Raw genomic sequence first — 21,158 nt, forward strand, 5'->3', positions numbered from 1 at the left:
AGTTGGCAACTAAATGTTTTAGGCTTATGGAAGGTCCAATTGCCTTATCATTCTTCTGAAAAAACTTAACGCCCCTGGATTTCTTTTTGACACATTCGTCTTTGGACATTGTTTCGCACACTTTCCATATATATTCTTAATCTGTACTCAGATCTTTAAATATAACTGTTGGTAGAGCTAGATCATTTTTTTCAAATGCAGTAAAAGATAATTTCTGAAAAGTTTACAGGCAATCAGATCTGAAAACCATTCGGATCTGTTACATTTCGCATCTATCTAAATAAACTAATAGATGCTGTAGAGGAATATTTTTTTACCGTGCTAAAAACAAATCACCGATTGAAACTGTATTTTATTCTTTCTACAGTTAGCCTAATTCCATTTTACTTGGAAAAATCTTTAAACAAACGATGTTGATATCAAGGATGTTGGGGCATGTCGTGTGTTTGTGTTAGCCGTTGTTAATAGTAACCGTTGTTAATAATTGAGTTTGTTTTGTCTCTTCTTATAACATAAAAGTCCAATCACACCATAAACAAAATCTTTTTCCGGATTGTCCACATGTAGCAATTTCCACATTAAAAATTGAAAGCTAAGTAATATTTGAAATCATGCAATTCAATTTCTCTATAATTTACAATTATCATAATGTCATGCTATTGTCATGCTATTGGTAAGCCAAAAATCTGAATCAGTGTTCTCTTCACAATCAAAAACATTGACAATTACTTTAAAGAATTGAACCTCCAACATCCATTGAAATTCTGACAAAGGCTGTCGTTGGATCTGAACTACGCGATTTTACCAAATCTAGCGCCAAATCAGATGCTTTCTAAACATAGAAAGGTTCTCGCAAAACTATTTGGTTTTTGAAAAGACTTTTAAAGCAATCGGTGTTTGGTTTTTCAATTTTAAACAAATAATAACGTATAAAATAATGAATTACAATGAATAAATTACACAATAAATTACAAATTTCTATATCAACCTTTTAAGATAAATGAAATTTTAAGTTTATTAAAATAGAACTCTTTACGCGTTACGGTGTGACTTGTTTATATTTGTGCGTAAAATTTGTTTGCTAAAATTTGTTTTAATCAAATTAAATCGGTTTTAATCGAATACCAACTCTGCACAATATCTTTAAGGGTTGAAATAAAATGACATAAAATTTGCTAGGTATCACAATTTTTTTCCTGCAACTTCGTGTGTTTAAATATATCAATTATTTTAAATTAGATTTATTTTAAATAACTTAAGCAGAAATTTTTATATTATTCGTTATTATTCGGTAAAAACCGAAATTCTTAACGCCAAAGCTTAAATTTTTTCTGCTATGTGCCTTGCTCTTATATATGAAGGAAGTAGGTTAGTGATGTTTAGAGAAATATAATGCCGTTAAAGCATTTTTGTTTTAGTAAATTTATTCTGTTTTTTGTTTAACAATTTAGAGTTGATTTCTTATTAAACCAAAGTTGATTTCTTACTAAGCCAAACTAAATTTTAGACGATTAAATTCATTTAATAAAAGCACCAAAATAAAAAGTTAACTTTACAAAAATGTTTTTATATAAGAATTTATTTTATTTTTCATTACTACCTAAAAAATGCTTGTAAATAAAGATTTATAACTATAGGAAAAATACTTCTAAACACAGATTTATAAAAAATTTCTCATTTTAACTTCTCCGGAAGGTAAAATTTCTTTTATGAATAAATACGGCAGGTGATATAAATTTGCTAAATTTCCTTTATTCTTTCTTTTTCTTTCTGTAAATAAGGAAAAACAAATTAGTGATAATTTTTATGCATGATATAAATGATAAATTATGACGTAATTTTTTTAAAGTCTACTTCCAGGTATAATTAATCCTAAAGCATTACTTCCTTGATAGAAATACCACTATTGGTTTCCAAGGATATTTTACTAACAATAGAATTTAGATCTCAAAAAAAAAAAATCCCTGATCAAGAGATTGCTTAAGTTACTTTTAAACGATTGAAAGAGGTTTACCCCTTATACCTACCCCACCCCTGATCCATTAGCCCAAATCTCACCCCTCCCATCCCTTCCTTCCTTCCCTCAACAGATAACAATTCTTAAAACAGATCTTAGCTTACTACTTCAAATATTCAAGCAGAATTGTAGTAATACTTCAAATATTCAAGCAGAATTGTAGTAATACTTAAAAATAAGCGATGAAAACCTTTTAAGTCAATATTATCCATAATATAAAAAAGTTTTAATGAATGTTTGTAGTTTTTATTAAATTGTTTGTGAGAATTTTTTCTCTACAGAAGTATATATAAAGGGGCATAAATAGATTCTTGAGTTTTTAAAAAGTTATTTTTTTTTATTCTTCACGTTTGTTTAATTGACTAGTTCTATTGACTAATATATGATGGGCTCTCTTGGAAGCATTAAAGATATATTGTCCGTAAAAATCAAAGCTAGGCATGATAGTTATACCGATCAATTTGTTCGAATTTTTATGACAAAAATGTTCATGATAAGTGCTCTAGTTATGGGTGTTGATTTTTTTAATGATAGAGTTTCTTGCATTGTACCAAAGACAAGTAATTTAGGTAAATTTTCCTGTTATTCTCTGTGGAGCAATTAGGAGCACTTTAATAAATGCAGGTGTGTCAATGTTGATTTTTTAAAATCTACTTTAAAAATGCGTTCTAACTGATTGTTTTGTGGCAACTGCAATTGGAGCTTTTAAATTGTAGTCTCCACTCTCATTGTTAATGAGCACCTCGACAATGTTTAATTTTGTAGACATATCAAATAGCCTCGAGACAATCAGCAAGGAGGTAAAATTTTATTAAAAATATTGTGCTCCTATTATACAAAAAAAATTTTTTTTTTTTACTAACTATAAAGGTGCAGATTTTGTTCACAGTGCATGCTGGATTCAAGGTTTTTATATCTACACAGAAATGGCTATGCGGCTGCAAGACTCTGGCTATTATGGAATGCCTAAAGATATTGATTTTGACGGTTTGATGGACAACGGAATGTTATGCAAAACAGAACGAAGTAATTCATTTTGCATGAATTTTTCGATAAGTTTCATAAACCTTCCAAATACTTTTATCTAATACTACAAATATTATTTTTTTATACCACCTTATCAAATTGCTCCTAAGTTAAGTAGTCGGTTTACCTATTAAAAGATTATTTTTTTGTAATTTGTTTACTTTGTATTTACTTTTACCGTTTTTTATCTCATACTTTTGGTTCTCATTTCTTGCTTTAGTTATTTTTTTGATTGCAGTTTGTATCAAAATTCTCAATACAGATTAATGAAAAACTCATTCAGGTTGATAAATGATATTTTGCTTTTTCATTTTTTAGCTCACCGCTTTTTTTTTTTGATTTAGGTAGAAAAAATACCTGCTCGCCAATGCATAAAACGTTTTATCTTCAATATCAATGGATGCCATTTTTGATTGCCAGTCTTGCCTTACTGCACTATTTCCCTTATTTATTGTTTCGGATAGTTAATACAGATATTATCTCCTTAAAAACTAGTTTGAAAGGGGATGTTAATGCTGACATACTTGTTCGAAATTACTTTAATTACAAAATAAATTCAAAAACAAAGATGCGAATTCGCATTTTTCTAAACATTCTTATAAAGTGTTCTTACATCACAGTTTGCTGCTTGGGATTCTGGCTAATAGACATACTTCATAATGGTAACTTCAAGAACTACGGGCCTAATTGGATTCGATGGACAAAGTATAACAATTCTGTATCTCACGATTTTCAAGCAATGAAGCATCCTAAGCCAGGTAAGATGGCTTTTATAAAAAGAATTCTTAGCCACTATAAGTATACTTAACAATAAAATTTTTACTAAATAATTTAACTATCATTTATCTAAATATTAAACAAAACAGTCTAAAAGTAAAAAAGAACGGTAGTTCATTTTTACACTTTATGCGATGACTAAACTATATACAATATGGCTTTTTTTGCTCATAAAAAATTAGATTACTCTTCCAATTTCACTAAATTCTTCTCAGGGACGCGTCATAATTGTCATGTCTAGTGAAAGGCATAAATCAAAACAAGAGTAACTTTTCTGATGCTCATTTCTTGTACCGAAGTTCTAATACAAACCGACTGATTTAACAATAATCCATCCTCAAATAATCTTTCAAAAGAGGTTTAAAAGATTATTTAAGATGTTCGAAAGATTTATAAGAATTTAGTTTTGAAAGCAAAATTCAAGACCAAAGTATTTTATATTTTCTAAAATTAAATAACTTCTTCCCTTTTTTTAGGAAATGTACTTCTGCCTCCAATGGGCTTCTGTGAAATTGCTGAAACTTCCCGAGACCTTAGTGAAAAAACATTTAACCATTACAAGTTTGTGTGCGAGATAAGCCCAAACATATTGTTCCAATATGTACTTGTCATGCTATGGTTTTTGATTGTCTTAAGTATCACTATTAGTATAGTTGGATTTATTATCAACCTTGTTGGTCATCTAGTTACAGTAACGTGCATTTTAAGTGATGGAAATCCAGCGCGTGAAATATACCAAATCTTAACATTACGAGAATGCGAGTATTTAGAAATGATACGCCGACGTAATATTCCACTGTTCGGTGATATCGTGCGGAAGTTGCTGAAAGAGCGATCCGAATGTAGATGCAAAGATTCTTTTGACGTTTTCACTGAAAAAGGTCACGTGCACCGTGAAGAAGAACTACAATCTTTGGACCATACCGGCCTAACCTATCATGAAAGAGCTCATAGCTACGCTTGTGAAGATAAGTAACGTTATATTTCTTAAATGGAAAGGTGTCAGATAAGCAATTTTTAAACAAAGATTATTTATTGAAGATAAATTTAAAATCAAAATTAACTTGTGATGCATCGGATAGGGTTTGTTCTATTTCTTGTCCGGTCGAATATTATATTGAAGAAGCAATATCCGGTACACCACTAAAAGTAATCACGCTTACAAATAAAGAGATTTATAAAAGAGTTTTTTTTCATTATTATTTTCTATTAAAATTATACTTGGTTTCATGCCTTTATAAATCTTGAAGCAATATGCGGGTATATTTAGGTACTGCTTTGAGTAATGTTTATGCAGTCTACGGAAGATGATATTAAAAATTTGATTCCGTTTCATCACTAATTTTATTGATTAAACTAGATGATTGTTCTTTGCTTTAAAACTCCAACAAAATCTAAAAAGACGCACGTCTTTCTGTTTTTTTGTTGTTTTTTTTTTTAAAAAAAAAGTTCCTATGCTTCATTCTAAAGGCGTTAAAAGTTTACTTTTGTTTTTAAATCTGGAACTGTTCAAAGTACATAATTTTCTCGGAAATAATATTTATTTAATAGTGAAGACTTTTTCCTCAAAACATTTTCAATGGCTTAACAAGCTCAATGCACAAATTTACTCGACTAAAACAAATATCATTAATAATTAAATAACACGGGATACGTAACTGAATTTTACAGGAACTATAATCTTCAAATTGTAGTTTTAATTACAAAGATCTCAGGAAAAATAATTTTTGCGATGAAAAATAACTTTAGTTCGTCTTGATTAGTTCGTCTTGATTACTCTTTAAAACCAAACCGACAACTACCAATAATCGTGCTTTAATTCTGAAAAAGATGAAGCTTTGGGTTCAGAATTCATATTTGAGAAACCAAAAAGTGCGATCACTTTTGCCGGATACGGAATGTAAAAAAAAAAAAAAAAAAAAAAAAATGAAAATACTTAAGTTTTTTAAAGCGTCTTTCAGCAAGGATTTTTCGCAAACTTGTTTTTATGCGCTTTCTTTTTGTTAGTACTAAGTGTTCCATATTTTCGTAACATGCCAATGTAGATAGCCGAACAGTTTTTACCATCTGTAGCTGAAATATTTTCAATAAGTGGACCATATTCCGAAACTAACACGAGCCACTGCTTTGAAGTACCGCTGTGTTCAACTCTAGAAACAATTTTGGTAGCATAAAAGTTCAATTATATATGTCCTGATTCGAAATATCATGTAAAAAAAATATTTTGGAAACATTTTGATGATCAGGTGAGTTTAACGTGAACAAAACTTGTAACTTTATAATGTAAAACGACCCTTCAAATTATTAATTTTTTTTTTTTGTAATAGAAATTACGCACCACAAGCACACCTAAATGAATAAGTAAATTTTCGCTGACGTAATTTTAATTGTAACTCTGGGCTTTCTTCATACACGCACAAATCTTTCGCCTTTTACTAAAGATTTCCGTGGAGAAGGCCAATTCAATGAGTATCTGAATATTTTTCGTAGGCTTGCAAACGCGAGCCAGTTGAGTGTAAAAAAATTCCCTCACAATTCCTCACCTCACTTCCACGTAAGGTAGATAAGAAATCAAAAAATTATTCTTATAGCAGATAAACAAGAAAACTACTTTATTGTTAATCTAGAATAATTAGTAAAAAAAAAAACATTAAAAATTTTTAATCTCAAAAACTTTTAATGAACAAAATCACGAAACATCAAATATAATTTCACCTAATAAAAAATTTGGTATAAAGATAACACTACGCACCTGTCAACAATTATAGCTTACTTCTGTGTTTGAGGATGATTCATTTGAATGAATTCCTAAGATAGAAGAACATTACCCAACTAGGTAAGTTTGCCAACTGGCTAGCAATCTTCGCTTAACTAACTCGGTTTCTCAAAATAGATTGTGTAATGCAACAAAAATGCAACACAATGGTAAAGAAATAACATGTCAGATAGAAAGAGAAAGTGAATAGATTTTCACTGTGATGTCATCACTAATTGTAGGTATTCCTTGCGCTCAACTGGCTCGCGTTTGCAAGCCTACGAAAAATATTCAGATACTCATTGAATTGGCCTTCTCCACGGAAATCTTTAGTAAAAGGCGAAAGATTTGTGCGTGTATGAAGAAAGCCCTGAGTAGCCAATAAAATTACGTCAGCGAAACTTTACTTATTCATTTAGGTGTGTTGTGGTGCGTAATTTCTATTACAAAAAAAAAAAAAATTAATAATTTGAAGGATCGTTTTACATTATAAAATTATTGACACTTTGACAAAGTTTGTTCTTAAGGTGAGTTTCCACTCATCTGTTTTTGCTACGGGAAAGGGAAAGGGATGGGAAAATTAATTACTTGAGCATGCGCAGTGATTAATTTTCAAAATTAAATTACAAACTGCGCACGCTCACGAGATTAATTTTCCCTTCCTTTTCCCTTTCCCGTAACAAAAACGGATGAGTGGAAACTCACCTTTAACTGCAAGTCTGATTTTTGAAATTTCACACGTTTTTTTTATTTTGAAAAGACTTTAAACGAATACCTCAATGGAATTCAAACTTTACAGTTGGAACTGATGGTAAAATTGATTTCTTTATACCTCTTCTAGGTTCTGAAAATCTACTCTATATTTTAACTAAAAGCGTTTTTTACATTTAAAAAAAATTGCGAACAAAGTTTGTCAATATAGATTCAGATGTTAGGAAAAAAATAGAGCAAATTTTCTTAACATTATATGAGAAAGTACTTGTCTGAAATCTACATATGGCATCTTAAATATTTATACAAAAATGAATTCCTAGAAATTTTTCTAAACTGTTTAATGCATCTTTCTTACCTCACTAATAACTGTTGCACCTAGATTTCTGGTACTTGATTCGTGTACCTAAATTTTTAAAAATGTTTCGGGATATTTAATCCGAGTAGCGGGACAATTCAGGAAATACTGAGAAAGCTCGGGTATCGCGCTTATTGATATAGGGGTAAGATTGCTCAAGTCGTACCCCTCTAAGAAAAAAATAGTACCTCTTCTTCCCTGCAATTTCCTTTTCTCTGTTACAACGGTGTGGTAACACCTTGCGATAATTTGGTCAACTACTCTTCCATGTCTTCATTATTTCAAAGATTTTAAAGTTGTTTAAACATATTGGACAATCAAATAACAAAAATCAAAAAAACAAAAGAAGAAAGAGGATAAAAATTGGTCGAAGTAAATATTTCTAAAGCCTAAATTATAGCATATCGATGGATCCGCGCAAAATCGGACTATCTGCTATCTCCGCCCAAAACAAAATTGATCTATCTCCAATCTCCGCGTAAAATAAAATTGGACTATCTGCATTTTCCGTCGGCTTTATTTTTTAATTATCTGCATTCTCCGGGCGTTCAAAGTTTTTATTCAAGGGCGCCGGCAGGCAGGGGCAAGTGGGGGCAGTTTCCCCCCCCCCCCCCTGGAAAAGCAAAATAACAAATTTTAATATTCACATAATTTCTTTTAACTGTTAAAAGATTTTATTTCGATATCTCATCAATTTAGCTCATTTATAGTTTACTCACCGTAATGTAAATGACAACAGTTTAAATGAAATATTACTATCAAATGCAATATCTTCCACGATGGCGGAAGCTTTTTTATAAAGGCATATTTTATATTTAAAAAAAAAATGTTTGAATGAAAGTTTAAAAAAAAAGATAGAAATACATCATAGAAAAATGAAAAAGGAATAAATAGAAAAAAATAATAGATAAAGGAGAAGTATAGAAACCAAAAAGAAGAGAAGAAGAAAAAAAAAAAGGAAAATAAAGGAAATAATAATAATAAAAAAAAGAAATCGAAGTACAATTACAAATTTCTTACACAAATAAATAAACTTCGAACTAACGAAGAAAAAATTGGATGCAGTAATCAAATTTTTTAAATTATTTTTTAATGTGTCAGTTTCATTTACTTTTTTATGCTGCTGTTTTTTTGTTTGTTGGCAAAATGTTTCTTGTTTGTATTGTTTTTCTATTTATTTTTTTTCCAATTTATTGTGCTATATTCATTTTAGTAATACTATCACCTTGTGTTATTTGCTAGCTAAATGTTGATTATTATAATCATATACATGGCCGCCGAGGTGGGGGGGGGGGGGGGAGTGAACGGGGAAGATTCCCGGGGCCCCGTGTGTGTACAAATAATTTTTTAAAATAATTTTCTAAAGATTTAAACAGTTTTGACTTTTAAAAGATTTAATTAACTTTTATTTTTAATTTTCAATGACCAGAGCACGCTTCTTTTGGTTCTGGGTATATAATTGATCATAATGAGGGCCCCTTAAGAGAACTTCCCCAGGGCCCAAAATTTCTCTCGGCTGCTATGATTGTATATATTTAATTTAATTAATTTGAATTAACCTGCTGTATTTTAATTTTTGTTTTGTTTTTTGGAATATGTCTAATTTGTATTTAATAAATCATTTAATGTTTTTTAACTAATCATTATATTATTATATAATTTAGCACTATTAGGTATAATTTAGCATTAGCATTATGAGCGTTTGTCTGGGCTTTGCATGCTGAGCGTGCATCGTGAAAAAATACGCTCCAGAAAATCTGAATTTATGGAACAAATTGTAAATAAGTTTGGCAGTGAACGCAGACGGCTACAATTTCTATTAAATGAATAACAATGATTTAATTCTTGTGTTTTTATTTTTACATTTTCTTTAATTTTCTGTTGTCACTGGTCTAATAAAATGACTTGATTAATTGATGCATTTATGTAGTTTTTGAAATATCACTTTTGAATTTTATTTTGCCCCCCCCCCCCCCTTGTAAAAAATCCTGCCGGCGCCCATGTTTTTATTGCATGAAATTATCAATAATATATTAAGAATAACTAGATGTCTAACTGCCGTAAATCAGTATAAGAAAAAGAGAAGCAAAAATCGGCCATTATGGGGGGCAAAATCTTTACGCTATTTATCAAAACAAAACAAATACGAAGCTTTTGATTTGTTAAATTTGCCCCCCATAATGGCCGATTTTTGCTTCAAAAAATACGCGAAAGTTAGACATCTAGTTATTTTTAATATATCATTGGAAATTATGCGCGTTGTCAAAATGTGATTTCACTACAAATGGCGAATCGAGTGTAGGGGAGAAATACTCCTATTGAATTATAAAAAAACCCGTATCCGCGTCCCGCATTGCGCATAAATCTGTGATAATTTTACATAAGTTATTTTTGTAAACAACATGCGTAATTTATTCAATGATATATTAAGATTAATTTTATTCTTATTATATCATTTATTTAAAATATTTTTCAAAATATAGCCTAAACCATAATAGTTTTTTAATTATAAAAAATATCCACATTTCATATTGGATATTTTATTGAGGAGATTTTTTAGAATTAAAAAAAAAAAAATGCAAAAAAACTTTTTTCCTCTATTTTTTTGTAGAATTTTTTTTTATAAGAGATTATTTTTTCTTTAGGCAAAAGTTTTGTTTTTTTGTTTGTTAGAAGGGGCGGATAGGGGGGAGATAGGGGCAAACGTAATACCGTGGATACTCTACTTTTTGTAAATCTATAGAAGAGAGTGGTCTAAAACGGGCCTCTCGGTTGAGACAGGCCCCCACCTCATCTAATCTTATGCTTAGCCAAATATTATTAAAATTTAATATTAGTATGTTGTTCAGCTAACCATAAGAAAACTATCCCCGGAAAGAAAAAAGCCCTGTTTCACCCTCACTTTTAAAATCTTTTTTAACCCATTCTTTTATAAGCAATATTGAAAATATTGTCTTTAACAAAATGTTGATCAGATATTATAAAAAGGTAACAATTAGAGGAGTACCGGATATGATATCCGACCGGATAATCCGGTCAAAATGCCGAATATTTGTATATCATATATTTGGCCGGATAAATCACTATAATATCCAACCGGATATATCATATATCTTAGATAATCTCTCATCCCACCTGTACACATATTGTTATGCTGTAGTAGTTTCTATCACTCAGTTACAGAAGAGATTTGAGCACATTCTGTCTCAATTGAGTTTACTTCGAGTGTCAAAATTCTAATATGGTTAAGGAACAGATGATTATTTATTACTAAAGTATAAGTAACTGTCAGTTCTTGATTAAAACTCGGGTTTTATACATTTATTAAATAAGGAACCCATTTTAGGCTAACACTAGGGTGAAATGGGCCCCTGGCATCTCTCTTTTTATCGGTTGCTTCTTAACGTAAGGCATAAATGCATCTTTAATTTTCAGATAACAAATTGTAGAGCATAAATTGAATATCCTTTAAAAAATTTGTTTTTAGGTTTGTTTGTACGAGGCTAGTTGATTGTATCATTTTTTGAAAAGGGGGATATTTTAGACCACTCTCCCCAAATATTTAACAAATCACGTTGTTTAAAAACTGAAACAAATTAGGCCTATTAAACAGGCTATTTAAAAATGATATGATACTTTATTAAATTTGTTAAGTTATTGTCTGATTTAAAACTTAAAAAACAACTAGAATTAGACAGGTTCGTACCGAGCCAACTTAGCGCTCCGGGAAAGCAAGAAAAATTGTGCTCCCTTCCTCTTAAAAAAATTAAATGTTATTGTCTTTAACTCTGACATAACTTTTATTTAAAGAGAAGGGGGCGCAATTTATCTCATTTACAGAACAAAAGAGCGTTCTTTTGTTCACTAAATGAGCTTTTATTAATTAGAGTTTATATAAGGAGGCGCATTTTTAGCACAAGTTAAGATTAAAAAAAAAAGATTTCCCTTAAAATTTCCTTTATTTTTTTCTTAATTATAATTAATTCACGCCCTTAGCACGGCCCTGTAATTAGAATAGAATGGAACTAGATTTTTCATGTCATTTAATGTTTTTAAAACGATTTGTGGCTATGAAAATAGCCGTTTTTTAAACTTGATAGGGTTGTATCATTGACATTGGAAAGTATCACTGACACCCGCATCTTTGATTGAAATGTGGGCACACTCGCAATGATACCATTGTGGGCATTTTGTGCATTGCACCCAATCGTTCTTTTTAGAGGATGTGTTCTTGCAAATCTGTAATAATAAAATATTAAAGGTCATCCTTGTAATCACTACTACAATATCTATTACTCCATCAATTTCTCAAATTTCATAGACAGCTATAATTTAGATATAACTGTAAACAACTCAAAGAAACAAGGAAACATATGTTTATAAGGATAGAACCTAAAATGTAACAACGGTATATATTTATTTTTCGCCAACCAAATCGCATTTAATTCAAAGTGGACGAACAAAATAGTAAAGGAACAGGTTATTCCCTAATACAATACTGGAATAAAAATTTCAGCTTATTATTATGTTAAAATAAAATAAACACTTGCCCTGCAAATATCGTACAAACGTTCAAAACCACTTTCAAGGTTCTTTAAACACCTACCGCATAAAGTATCGTATATATATTTACGAAATTGTACTTCATTAAATGGATCATTGATATTTTTTTCTGAAAACACAATTTTAAAGAAAGTTAAATAAAATAGAAAATAAAAAAGTCGTGTAATGATGCATTTTTAAATAGTCGCAGACAAATTATAAGTTATGCAAACTTAATTAACAATTATAATTTATTGAACAAATAATTAAATTTATAGTTAATAATGCATAAATGAATTTATATATGCAATTAATTAAATATAAGCAACATAATAAAAAATTAGTTATAAAATCGACAACTAAAAAAATACTAATATATAAATATTGCACAAGATGCACTCTGTATGCAGAATGCATATTGTGTAAAAATAATGATACCTTCACAAAGTTGTAATGCATAATAGCATATGTAAACACCGCAGTTGCAACTATCCTTCTGTAAACAATGACTTGGGGCTGAAATGACGGTTGGGTTTAAAATGTTAAACTTTAGTCGAAAAAGGTCTTTAGCAACAGCAATGGATTTATTGTGTGATAAATTATTTGGCATAATATTGCAATGGAGTGGATCAAGTACAGTTATTTCTTTTGTTATAACTTTTAGATGTATTAAAATCCAATGAGAATTAGTTGGGTTAAAAGGAATAAGGACTTGTTCTATAACTTTAGTATCAACATCTCTCCATAAAAGCCATAAACTTTTTGAACAGCTTAAAGCTAATGCTTCAGTTGGACCCAAATACTTCATTGAAGGGTATCTTTTTTCTAAGCAATGTAGAAAACTTCCTATGACTTCATCTTGAAGCCAGCCTTTTTGAAAACCTGGAGTGCTTTTTTTTAAATTAAAGGAAATGTCAGATGGTATATTGTTTTCTAATGTCAAAAGGGAAATAAAAGATATTTGGTGAGAGCCATGTCTAAATATATCAATAAATTAAATATATATATATATATATATATATATATATATATATATATATATATATATATATATATATATATATATATATATATATATATATATACACACATATATATATACACACATATATATATATATATATTTATATATATAAACAAACACACATATATATGAATAATTTATATTTTACACAAAAATATAACTAATATACTGAAGGAAATATAGTTTATTGTTTTATTTACTGTCTAATATATTATCCATTACATCAAATTAACTTGAATAAGCAAATTTATTTAAAAGCTAAGATATTCATAGAAAATATGAATAGTAGCAAGTATTTGAAAATGTATTTAAATATCTTACGTAATGAGAGTGTTGGTGAAATCACAAGTTTCAATCTTATCGCATATTATTGTACTTTGTTTATCATGAATTAGATCAACATGTTGCTGAGACAATTTCAGAACTATCTCTTCTTTTTGGTTTTGTGCAGGATATTGATATGGTTTTGTTTCCTTTTTCCTATTTTTTTTTCTTGTTCTCTTAAATTTATTGGGCTGCCATTGATTATCCAACTTCTTATTTGGTTCAAAATTTAAAAGGTTATTGTGTGGCTTTACAGGTATCTCAATTGAATTCATATTTTTTATGGCTTCAGCTTGACTGATCATGTCTTCCAGTTGTCTGTTCATTGAAGGAAGTTGCAAATTTATTATCATGGGATGAGAAATTAATGTAGATAATTCATCAATATTTTTTTGAAACCTTTCAGTCTCATTTATAAATGTTTGTGATTTTTGCTTCACTTGATTATTACCAGTATTAACAGCTAAAGATACTTTTGTGTAGTTTTTTTCTTGAGTTCTTAAAAGAAATGATTGTAACTTATGAACATGCTTGCAAAGGATTATGATGTCATTACAATTACACCTATATAAATGCTGACACAAACCCTTACAGGCAGGATTTAGACATGATTCTGAACACAAACTTTCCTTACATGTGTCGGTTAGAATGTCAACATTGTATGTTACATCTTTTGATTGACTCTTAACTGTGTACTGAGTTAATGAACATTTAATAATACATTTATCTGAAATCAACATTCCTTTTTCATGTCTCTTTTTGTACTTTTTTGGGAGAGATACTGTTCCAAGATAAATGTTGTCTCTTTTGTGGCGCCAATAACTATCTTCCTCAATTGTTAAAAGTAAATTGATTAAATCGTCTAACCTTTTATTAGGTCGTCTTTCCATATAAACTGTTTTCAATTTGTTATGAAATGACTCACATAACATATTAGTATCAGTGTCAGCATGTTGAAAGTTGCAATAGCAAGAAGCCCATTTTATATGTCGAGGAGCATAGTATGTAACAAAGTAACTAATGAAGTTAGGACATTTATGTTCATATGCCTTTACAAAACCATTCATAGTTGATAAAAAAACATCAGGGTTTTTTTCGTCAATGATTGTCTCTAAGATCCTATAAACTTCTTCTTGTAAATTAGATGGACCGACTAAAGGAAGTTTATTGCGCCATGCCCGTTTTACATGCCATTTGCATAGCAAGTGGCGCACATCTCCGAAAACATTATTGAAAGAATTCCAGCCTGACAAATCATCATCTGTCATAACAGCATTAACTTTTACAGAATGATTGCATCTCCTTTTTATTTCCTCTAAGAATGGTGTTATGGTTTGTTCATCTGCATGGTTAGAAATAAGAAAAGCTACTGGATAACCCCTTTTAAAATCATCTCGAACTAGTAAAGTTACAAGAGGAAATGCATACTGATTGGTGCAGTGTGTAGCATCAATACAAACAACTTGTGATGAATGCTTTTTAAACATTGATAGTTGATGCTTTGTTTGTATACCAACCACAAAGGAATCCTTATTAAGGTCAATGTTGTCATACACTTTTGGGCCGATAACAGTTTGTTGTCCTTGTGGCTTATAAACCAGAATGCTATTAAAATCTTCAGACTTCAACTTTTGAACAAGTAAAAAAGTTGAAATGCTATCATCAGGGTGAAGCCGACATCCCTTTTTTACTGCTCTGTTGATATCAGAAATATTCTTTTTTGTAAGAAGATGTGATTTAGTTAAAACAGCATCTTCATCATTTCTATTTTGTCTGTCTCCAAAACTTTCCCTAAGATCACGATAAACCGTATTTACAGGTACACCTAATGATAATTTAGTAGAAATATTTTTTTTAATATTACCTGGGATAGGTTGGTACATGGTATTTGTAATACTAACACTGTGGTTATGAGTTTTGATATACTGCACATTTGTGACACCATTTTTGTTTACTGTGACAATCATTCTGGCAGGGCAGAAGGCACCTGATTTAACACTCCCTCTGTAGTACCTTTTATTAGTTTTTCTTGCTGGTTCACTAACAGAGCGATGCGGTTTAGAATGACCATCATTTTGACAAATAAAATAACTTTTTTTTACATCTTTTTTTATATTTTTTCCAGTGAAAAAACTACCAGTTTGTTTACTGAAAAAAACATAACTATTAAGTTCCTCCTTTTCCTTCCATGCTAAGAATTCAGATTCTGATAAAAAATTGTAGGATTCTTTGGAAAATATACCTTCATGACATTCCTCTATGTGTTTAATAAGTTTGACTTTTTGAAAAAATACTTGGCCGCAGTCTTGATAGTGACATGGAGTTCTTTTATCTTTGGATTGATCATCTCTAAAAATGGTTTTATGTACCTGTAAAGCATGTCTTTTCATATTATCTTTTCTTGTAAATGACATCATACAAGCAGAACAGATAAAACTAAAAACAAAATTTTTTAATTAAGTCTTTATATACTTTAGTTACTTATTGACATCAATTAAGTATTTTACCCGGGTTTTTTTAACTGAATTTCTGTTAAACTATTCAATGGATTGATTGATGACGATGCTGAAAAAAAAAATGTCATTTTTGTTTATAATTCACTACAGAAAACCACTAAAAAGTTTCATATTATCAACAAAATGGTTCTTTTAACTATTTAATTTTTGAAAAGGGGGGATTTACTCTCATATGAAAAAAAATCCTTGAAAGAGGAGATTTATTGTTTAAAAAAAACTTGACAAAAGTAAAACTTACTCTTATAACAAAAACTTTAAAAAGGGGAGAATTACTCTCATATGAAAAAAATCATTAAGAGAGGAGATTTACTCTTTCAAATAAAACTTGACAAAAGTAAATATTACTCTTACAACAAAAACTTTAAAAAGGGGAGAATTACTCTTACCACAGAACACCACCAAAAAGGTTCATTTTATCAATGCAATTGTTCTTTTTAACTATTTAATTTTGAAAAGGGGAGAATTACTCTCATATGAAAAAAATCCTTAAAATATGAGATTTATTGTTTCAAAAAAAACTTGACAAAAGTAAAACTTACACTTTTAACAAAAATTTTAAAAAGGGGAGAATTACTCTTCCACAAAACACCACCAAAAAAGTTCATTTTATCATTAAAATGGTTCTTTTTAATAATTTAGTTTTGAAAAGGGGATAAATACTCTCATATAAAAAAATCCTTAACTTAAGAATTTTTTTATATGAGTTTTAAAGCTTATAAGAGGAGATTTACTTTTTTATGGGACTTACTCCCACTATCGATATTACATAACAACTCAAAAAACTAAAAACCCTACCTTCATAAGGATTTATTTCTGCAGTATTAACAAATGATAATTTATCACTAAGCTTGTTAAACATTTCTTTGTTTAATTTCACAATAAGGTTATTTACTTTAACAACACCAGGAATTCAAAAACTTTACTATTCACGACAAATTTTCACGACTAAAACATGCGACAAACTTTATGCAGGTTAATTTACGGGCTAATGTTTACGTCGGGAGTATTTCTCCCCTACGTAAAATTCCAAATGGCAGATCTGACGATAAAAGTTGTTAATAAGAAGACAGTAATTGCATTATTTTCCATCTATTCCTGAGATATAAATCTGTTTAAGTTTTAACACAAAGTTTCACTTGCCACATTTGGTTTTGTTTAGAAGTAATTATTTTAAGTAGTTATATGACATATGGTATGTTAATGCAAATGAAAAATTTACAATATTTTTAGAACATCATTTTAGCCGCTAAAATAAGAACAGTCTGCATCTACTTTAATCTCAAGTCTGAACTTAGTAAGCGTATACACATCATGAATTGATCAAAGTGTAGTTGATCGCAAAACCAATTGTATGTATTCAAATTTAATTTGAAATTAAAATGCTACTGGATTAAGAAAACGTTTTACAGTTTTACGAGGCTTATTTGAAACATTGTTTGGTGTTTTTCAAGTTTGTCTATTTTCAACAGAAAAAAAAAAATTGTGTTACTGTGTTATCTATATTATATAGGTATACTATATAGCATATAGCAGTCAGTCATGTTTTGGTTAAATGTGAAAATAACAAGTTGGTTTGTTTAGCTTCAAAAATTAATTAATTCAAGTGTATTATTGCAATCGTCAAATAAAATACGTTAGATCTTAAAAATATGTTAGGACTACAAAGTTATAGATGTTTTTAGATAAGTTGTGTTTGTATGTTAAATTATAATTTCTAAAGTTAAAAGTTAAATAAATGTGACTATAATTTAAATTCAAGTAGTTAATATTGTCTATTACAAATGTGTTGATCTATTATATTGGATATACTGTAAAATTAATAAAAGCCTGATATTCAGATCAATGTGCAAGTTAAGGATATGTTTATTTAAAACAGCAGTTTTTTGTTATTTTGTAATTATTCTTTTATAGAAAAAATACAGCTATTTTTGATAGTATCGTAGTTATTACTATCATAGTAAAAAAATTACAACCCTTTTTTATATACCATTACATCCCAAAGTCTTGGATATGTAAAAATTATCAAATATAATTGGACCAAAATTGTTTGATCATCACTGCAGTTAAGGTGACATCTGATTAAACCAATGTTTAATGGTTTAGAGTTCAAATCCAACTGAACCTTACGTTCAGTTTGATTTTGATCCTAATTATTGATAAACGAAGTTTAAGAAAAGTTGGAAACCATAATGTTTAATACTAATGCAAGAGTTTTTAACTAGTTTGTGTTCAGTTAAGTAGCATCTCCAAAAAAGAATGGTTTTAAGTAGACAACAAAGAAAAATCCACATAGTTTGATTGCTTAATGAACAAAAATAGGTTAATAACAATAATTTTGTTGTTACGATCTCTCTCTCTCTCTCTCTCTCTCTCTCTCTCTCTCTCTCTCTCTCTCTCTCTCTCTCTCTCTCTCTCTCTCTCTCTCTCTCTCTCTCTCTCTCTCTATATATATATATATATATATATATATATATATATATATATATATATATATATGCATGTGTGTATATATGTGTATATATAAATATGTATATATATATATATTTATATATGCGTGTGTGTATATATATGTGTATATATAAATATATGTATGTGTATATATATACATATATCACAATAATTTCGTTAGTTAGGATCTAAGTTACTAAATATATATACATATACATACATACATACATACATACATACATACATACATACATACATACATACATACATACATACATACAGGGTATCTGCCAATATTTTAAGTTGGATTTCCCTGGCTTTTCCTGATATTTACCTATTTATCGTTTAGAAAAATGCTCTTCAACTGCAAAAATATAAACAATAATACAACCCACATTAAATATATCAAGAAAAGTTCATAAAATCTGCCAAATAAACTTTTAGATTACGTGTACTATATACAACTTATTTAAGTTACATAAGTTTAATAAAGAGTCATCTTTTACGATTTTTCTAAAATTTAACCTAATTTCCCTGATAATCCCCTGATTTTTTTTGAAGATATCCGAATTCCCTGACATTTCCCTGATTTGGCAGACATCCTGTATATATCTATATGCAGATCTTGCGTATAAAGACCACTTAGCAACACTGCAACATAACATAACGAGAATTTAATTTGATCTAAAGTTATTAGTCACAACAACAAGGCTAAATAAAATTGACAAAGTATGTATTATGAATTTAGCAATTAGTATGTAACATAACAATGTTTTGTTACATATGCTATGTTATTATTAACAATAACATAAGTTATTTTTAACATATTTATCTTAACTAAAACTACTTGATTACTTACAAACTTAATCCAGTTATGATCAAGGTTTTGTGTTTAAATAATCGCTATTATTTAAAAAATTGTAGAATTTTAAAAAAAACTTCAAATATTTAAAGAAACACCACCAAAAATATTTGCACGAAAAACGCAGATAGTCCAAAAATATATCTGGCAAAAATGCAGATAGTCCAATTTTGTTTTACGCGGAGATTGCAGATAGTCCGATTTTGCGCGGAGCCATCGATGTACGATTCAGGCGTCTCGCACAAGTACGATTTTTAAAATTAACATTATCTCACACTGATTGATTGTAATGTATGTTAGTTTCGGTCAAATGATTCTATAATTGTTACAAAACTTGCAGCACTATCTAAAAAGCTCCAAAAGCAATAAATACTTACAAGATTAACTACAACAGTTATGTAGAATAATATTATACGAAAACAGCGAAAATCTTCTTAATAAGGTTATCTTTTAGTAGACAACGTAACATATCACAATAAAACGTTCAGACTACATGTGGCACCATCCACATCCTAATATAACACCACTACAGCTGTAGCAGCCGTAACATGCCAAAGACAGAACAGGTACGATTTAAGCATATGCACGACTTGAGCGACCATTCCCCATTAACTAAATAAATTTTCAAAATAATCTCCTTTTCCGGTAACCATATCCTTTAATTTCTTTTATAGAGAAGTGCATGATTTCGAAAAATTAGATCATTTTAAAAAATCTTTCTTGGTGGCCAATTAGAAAGGTCAAACTCTTTTGCCATCTTTCTCATACTTCTTAGGTTTTTCTGTACTCTCTTCCTAACGATGCAGAAGACTCTCTTGGTACGAACAGAAAGCTTTCTTCCAGGAGTTGTATTTCATAAAGTTGATTGTACTTCCTAATACCTTTTCTCCATATATTGAAAACAGGTTTCATGCAGACACTTACTTGTTTCATCTCGTCCTCATTAGTTAAACCAATCATTTTTGAAGACAATAGTTTGAATGCGATTCGTATCAGCAGACATATTTAATGTTAAAAAGAAAACTAAACCTTATTGAAAGTGCTCCATTAAAGATATTTTATATGATAACAGAAACTATCACGTATGTGTAATTATTTGCTATTTTTTTAATATATAAATAATGGATAATGCCACACCTTTTACGTTATTTTAATGAAATACTAGTTTGTACTAAAGTTATGCATTACAAATAACTACAATTGAAAAAAAAGAACTCAAGCGAAATTTTTTCAAAACCGTGGTTAATGAAGAAAAATAGAAAAAAGATTTGAAATCAGCAAATAAAGATTTAGAATGAGAAAATCTTTAATAACTTGAGAAATTTTATTCTTTGTCAGTGAAATTAGAACTTGGATTGTGTTGAAGTATTCATAGTGAAATTAAAAAAAAGCTTTATTTTATTGAAATTATGGGTTGTTTATCAACGTGGATGGCTTCTTAAAGTATACGCTGTTTTAAGTCTAAAAATACAAAAGTACGTTTTTGTTTCGGAAAATCCTTGTATTTTCCCAAAATTGTTTTTTACCATAACTTTTTTTCCCCCCTAATTATTTTGTTTTGGGAATGCTCAAAAAGATAATAAGTAATTTTTGACATGAGATTTCTTAATGGATTTTTTGGTTTTTCCCCAAAAATTGTATCAGGATGCAGAAGCTTAGTCATCCCTAAACACAGCTTTAGCAAATTGAAATGAGGACCTTTTATTGTTTGGGGTATTTAACATTGTTACTATTTGTGTAACTAATTACAAAAGCAAATTATAAATTATCTTTTAGTTGATCAATAATGTTGGATGAT

At 29.3% G+C, this 21,158-nt stretch overlaps 2 protein-coding genes and 2 non-coding genes across 12 annotated transcripts; 2 read left to right on the top strand and 2 right to left on the bottom strand.

Annotated features, from left to right (window-relative positions):
• The first annotated feature begins 2,336 nt into the window (after positions 1 to 2,336).
• LOC145182848 (uncharacterized) lies at positions 2,337 to 5,056 on the top strand. 2 transcript variants are annotated; one of them, XM_080058107.2, is made up of 4 exons: positions 2,337 to 2,586; positions 2,888 to 3,043; positions 3,388 to 3,801; positions 4,297 to 5,056. In XM_080058107.2, the coding sequence occupies exons 1-4, from the start codon at positions 2,400 to 2,402 to the stop codon at positions 4,794 to 4,796; spliced, it is 1,257 nt and encodes a 418-aa protein (XP_079914233.2). In that variant the 5' UTR covers positions 2,337 to 2,399; the 3' UTR covers positions 4,797 to 5,056. The 2 variants fall into 2 exon arrangements, with proteins under 2 accessions (XP_079914233.2, XP_089942157.1); XM_090086031.1 differs by lacking the exon at positions 2,337 to 2,586 and adding an exon at positions 2,708 to 2,817 and having other exon boundaries at positions 2,907 to 3,043.
• Positions 5,057 to 6,210: 1,154 nt separating this feature from the next.
• Positions 6,211 to 6,328, top strand: LOC145183850 (U5 spliceosomal RNA). The gene has a single exon (XR_013846340.2). It is a non-coding gene; the product is annotated as a U5 spliceosomal RNA (small nuclear RNA).
• Positions 6,329 to 6,835: 507 nt separating this feature from the next.
• On the bottom strand, positions 6,836 to 6,953 carry LOC145183851 (U5 spliceosomal RNA). Its single transcript, XR_013846341.2, has one exon. It is a non-coding gene; the product is annotated as a U5 spliceosomal RNA (small nuclear RNA).
• A 4,688-nt stretch (positions 6,954 to 11,641) lies between these two features.
• On the bottom strand, positions 11,642 to 17,040 carry LOC149889465 (uncharacterized). 8 transcript variants are annotated; one of them, XM_090086008.1, is made up of 6 exons: positions 16,846 to 17,040; positions 16,042 to 16,099; positions 13,532 to 15,970; positions 12,625 to 13,163; positions 12,195 to 12,316; positions 11,642 to 11,883 (listed from the first exon to the last, which is right to left on the bottom strand). In XM_090086008.1, the coding sequence occupies exons 1-6, from the start codon at positions 16,907 to 16,909 to the stop codon at positions 11,752 to 11,754; spliced, it is 3,354 nt and encodes a 1,117-aa protein (XP_089942134.1). In that variant the 5' UTR covers positions 16,910 to 17,040; the 3' UTR covers positions 11,642 to 11,751. The 8 variants fall into 8 exon arrangements, with proteins under 8 accessions (XP_089942134.1, XP_089942126.1, XP_089942127.1 ...); XM_090086000.1 differs by lacking the exons at positions 11,642 to 11,883; positions 12,195 to 12,316 and having other exon boundaries at positions 12,430 to 13,163; positions 13,532 to 15,883; positions 16,846 to 17,034; XM_090086001.1 differs by lacking the exons at positions 11,642 to 11,883; positions 12,195 to 12,316; positions 16,846 to 17,040 and adding an exon at positions 16,590 to 16,833 and having other exon boundaries at positions 12,430 to 13,163.
• Positions 17,041 to 21,158: the final 4,118 nt, after the last annotated feature.

This window comes from Hydra viridissima, unplaced genomic scaffold (genome assembly GCF_058129835.1).
Source record: "Hydra viridissima isolate aposymbiotic clone 2 unplaced genomic scaffold, HvirCarnegie_v1 scaffold_4, whole genome shotgun sequence".
NCBI classification, from domain to species: Eukaryota; Metazoa; Cnidaria; class Hydrozoa; order Anthoathecata; family Hydridae; genus Hydra; species Hydra viridissima.

Bases quoted from the DNA above. Each gene is read 5' to 3' on its own strand.
- LOC149889465 (XM_090086008.1), bottom strand. From the start codon at position 16,909: ATGTTTAACAAGCTTAGTGATAAATTATCATTTGTTAATACTGCAGAA. The intron at 16,100-16,845 runs GTAGGGTTTTTA...TTTTTTTTTCAG, and splicing joins AGAAATAAATCCTTATGAAG to CATCGTCATCAATCAATCCA. The intron at 15,971-16,041 runs GTAAAATACTTA...TTTTGTTTTTAG, and splicing joins ATTCAGTTAAAAAAACCCGG to TTTTATCTGTTCTGCTTGTA.
- LOC145182848 (XM_080058107.2), top strand. From the start codon at position 2,400: ATGATGGGCTCTCTTGGAAGCATTAAAGATATATTGTCCGTAAAAATC. The intron at 2,587-2,887 runs GTAAATTTTCCT...CTAACTATAAAG, and splicing joins ACCAAAGACAAGTAATTTAG to GTGCAGATTTTGTTCACAGT. The intron at 3,044-3,387 runs GTAATTCATTTT...TTTTTGATTTAG, and splicing joins GTTATGCAAAACAGAACGAA to GTAGAAAAAATACCTGCTCG.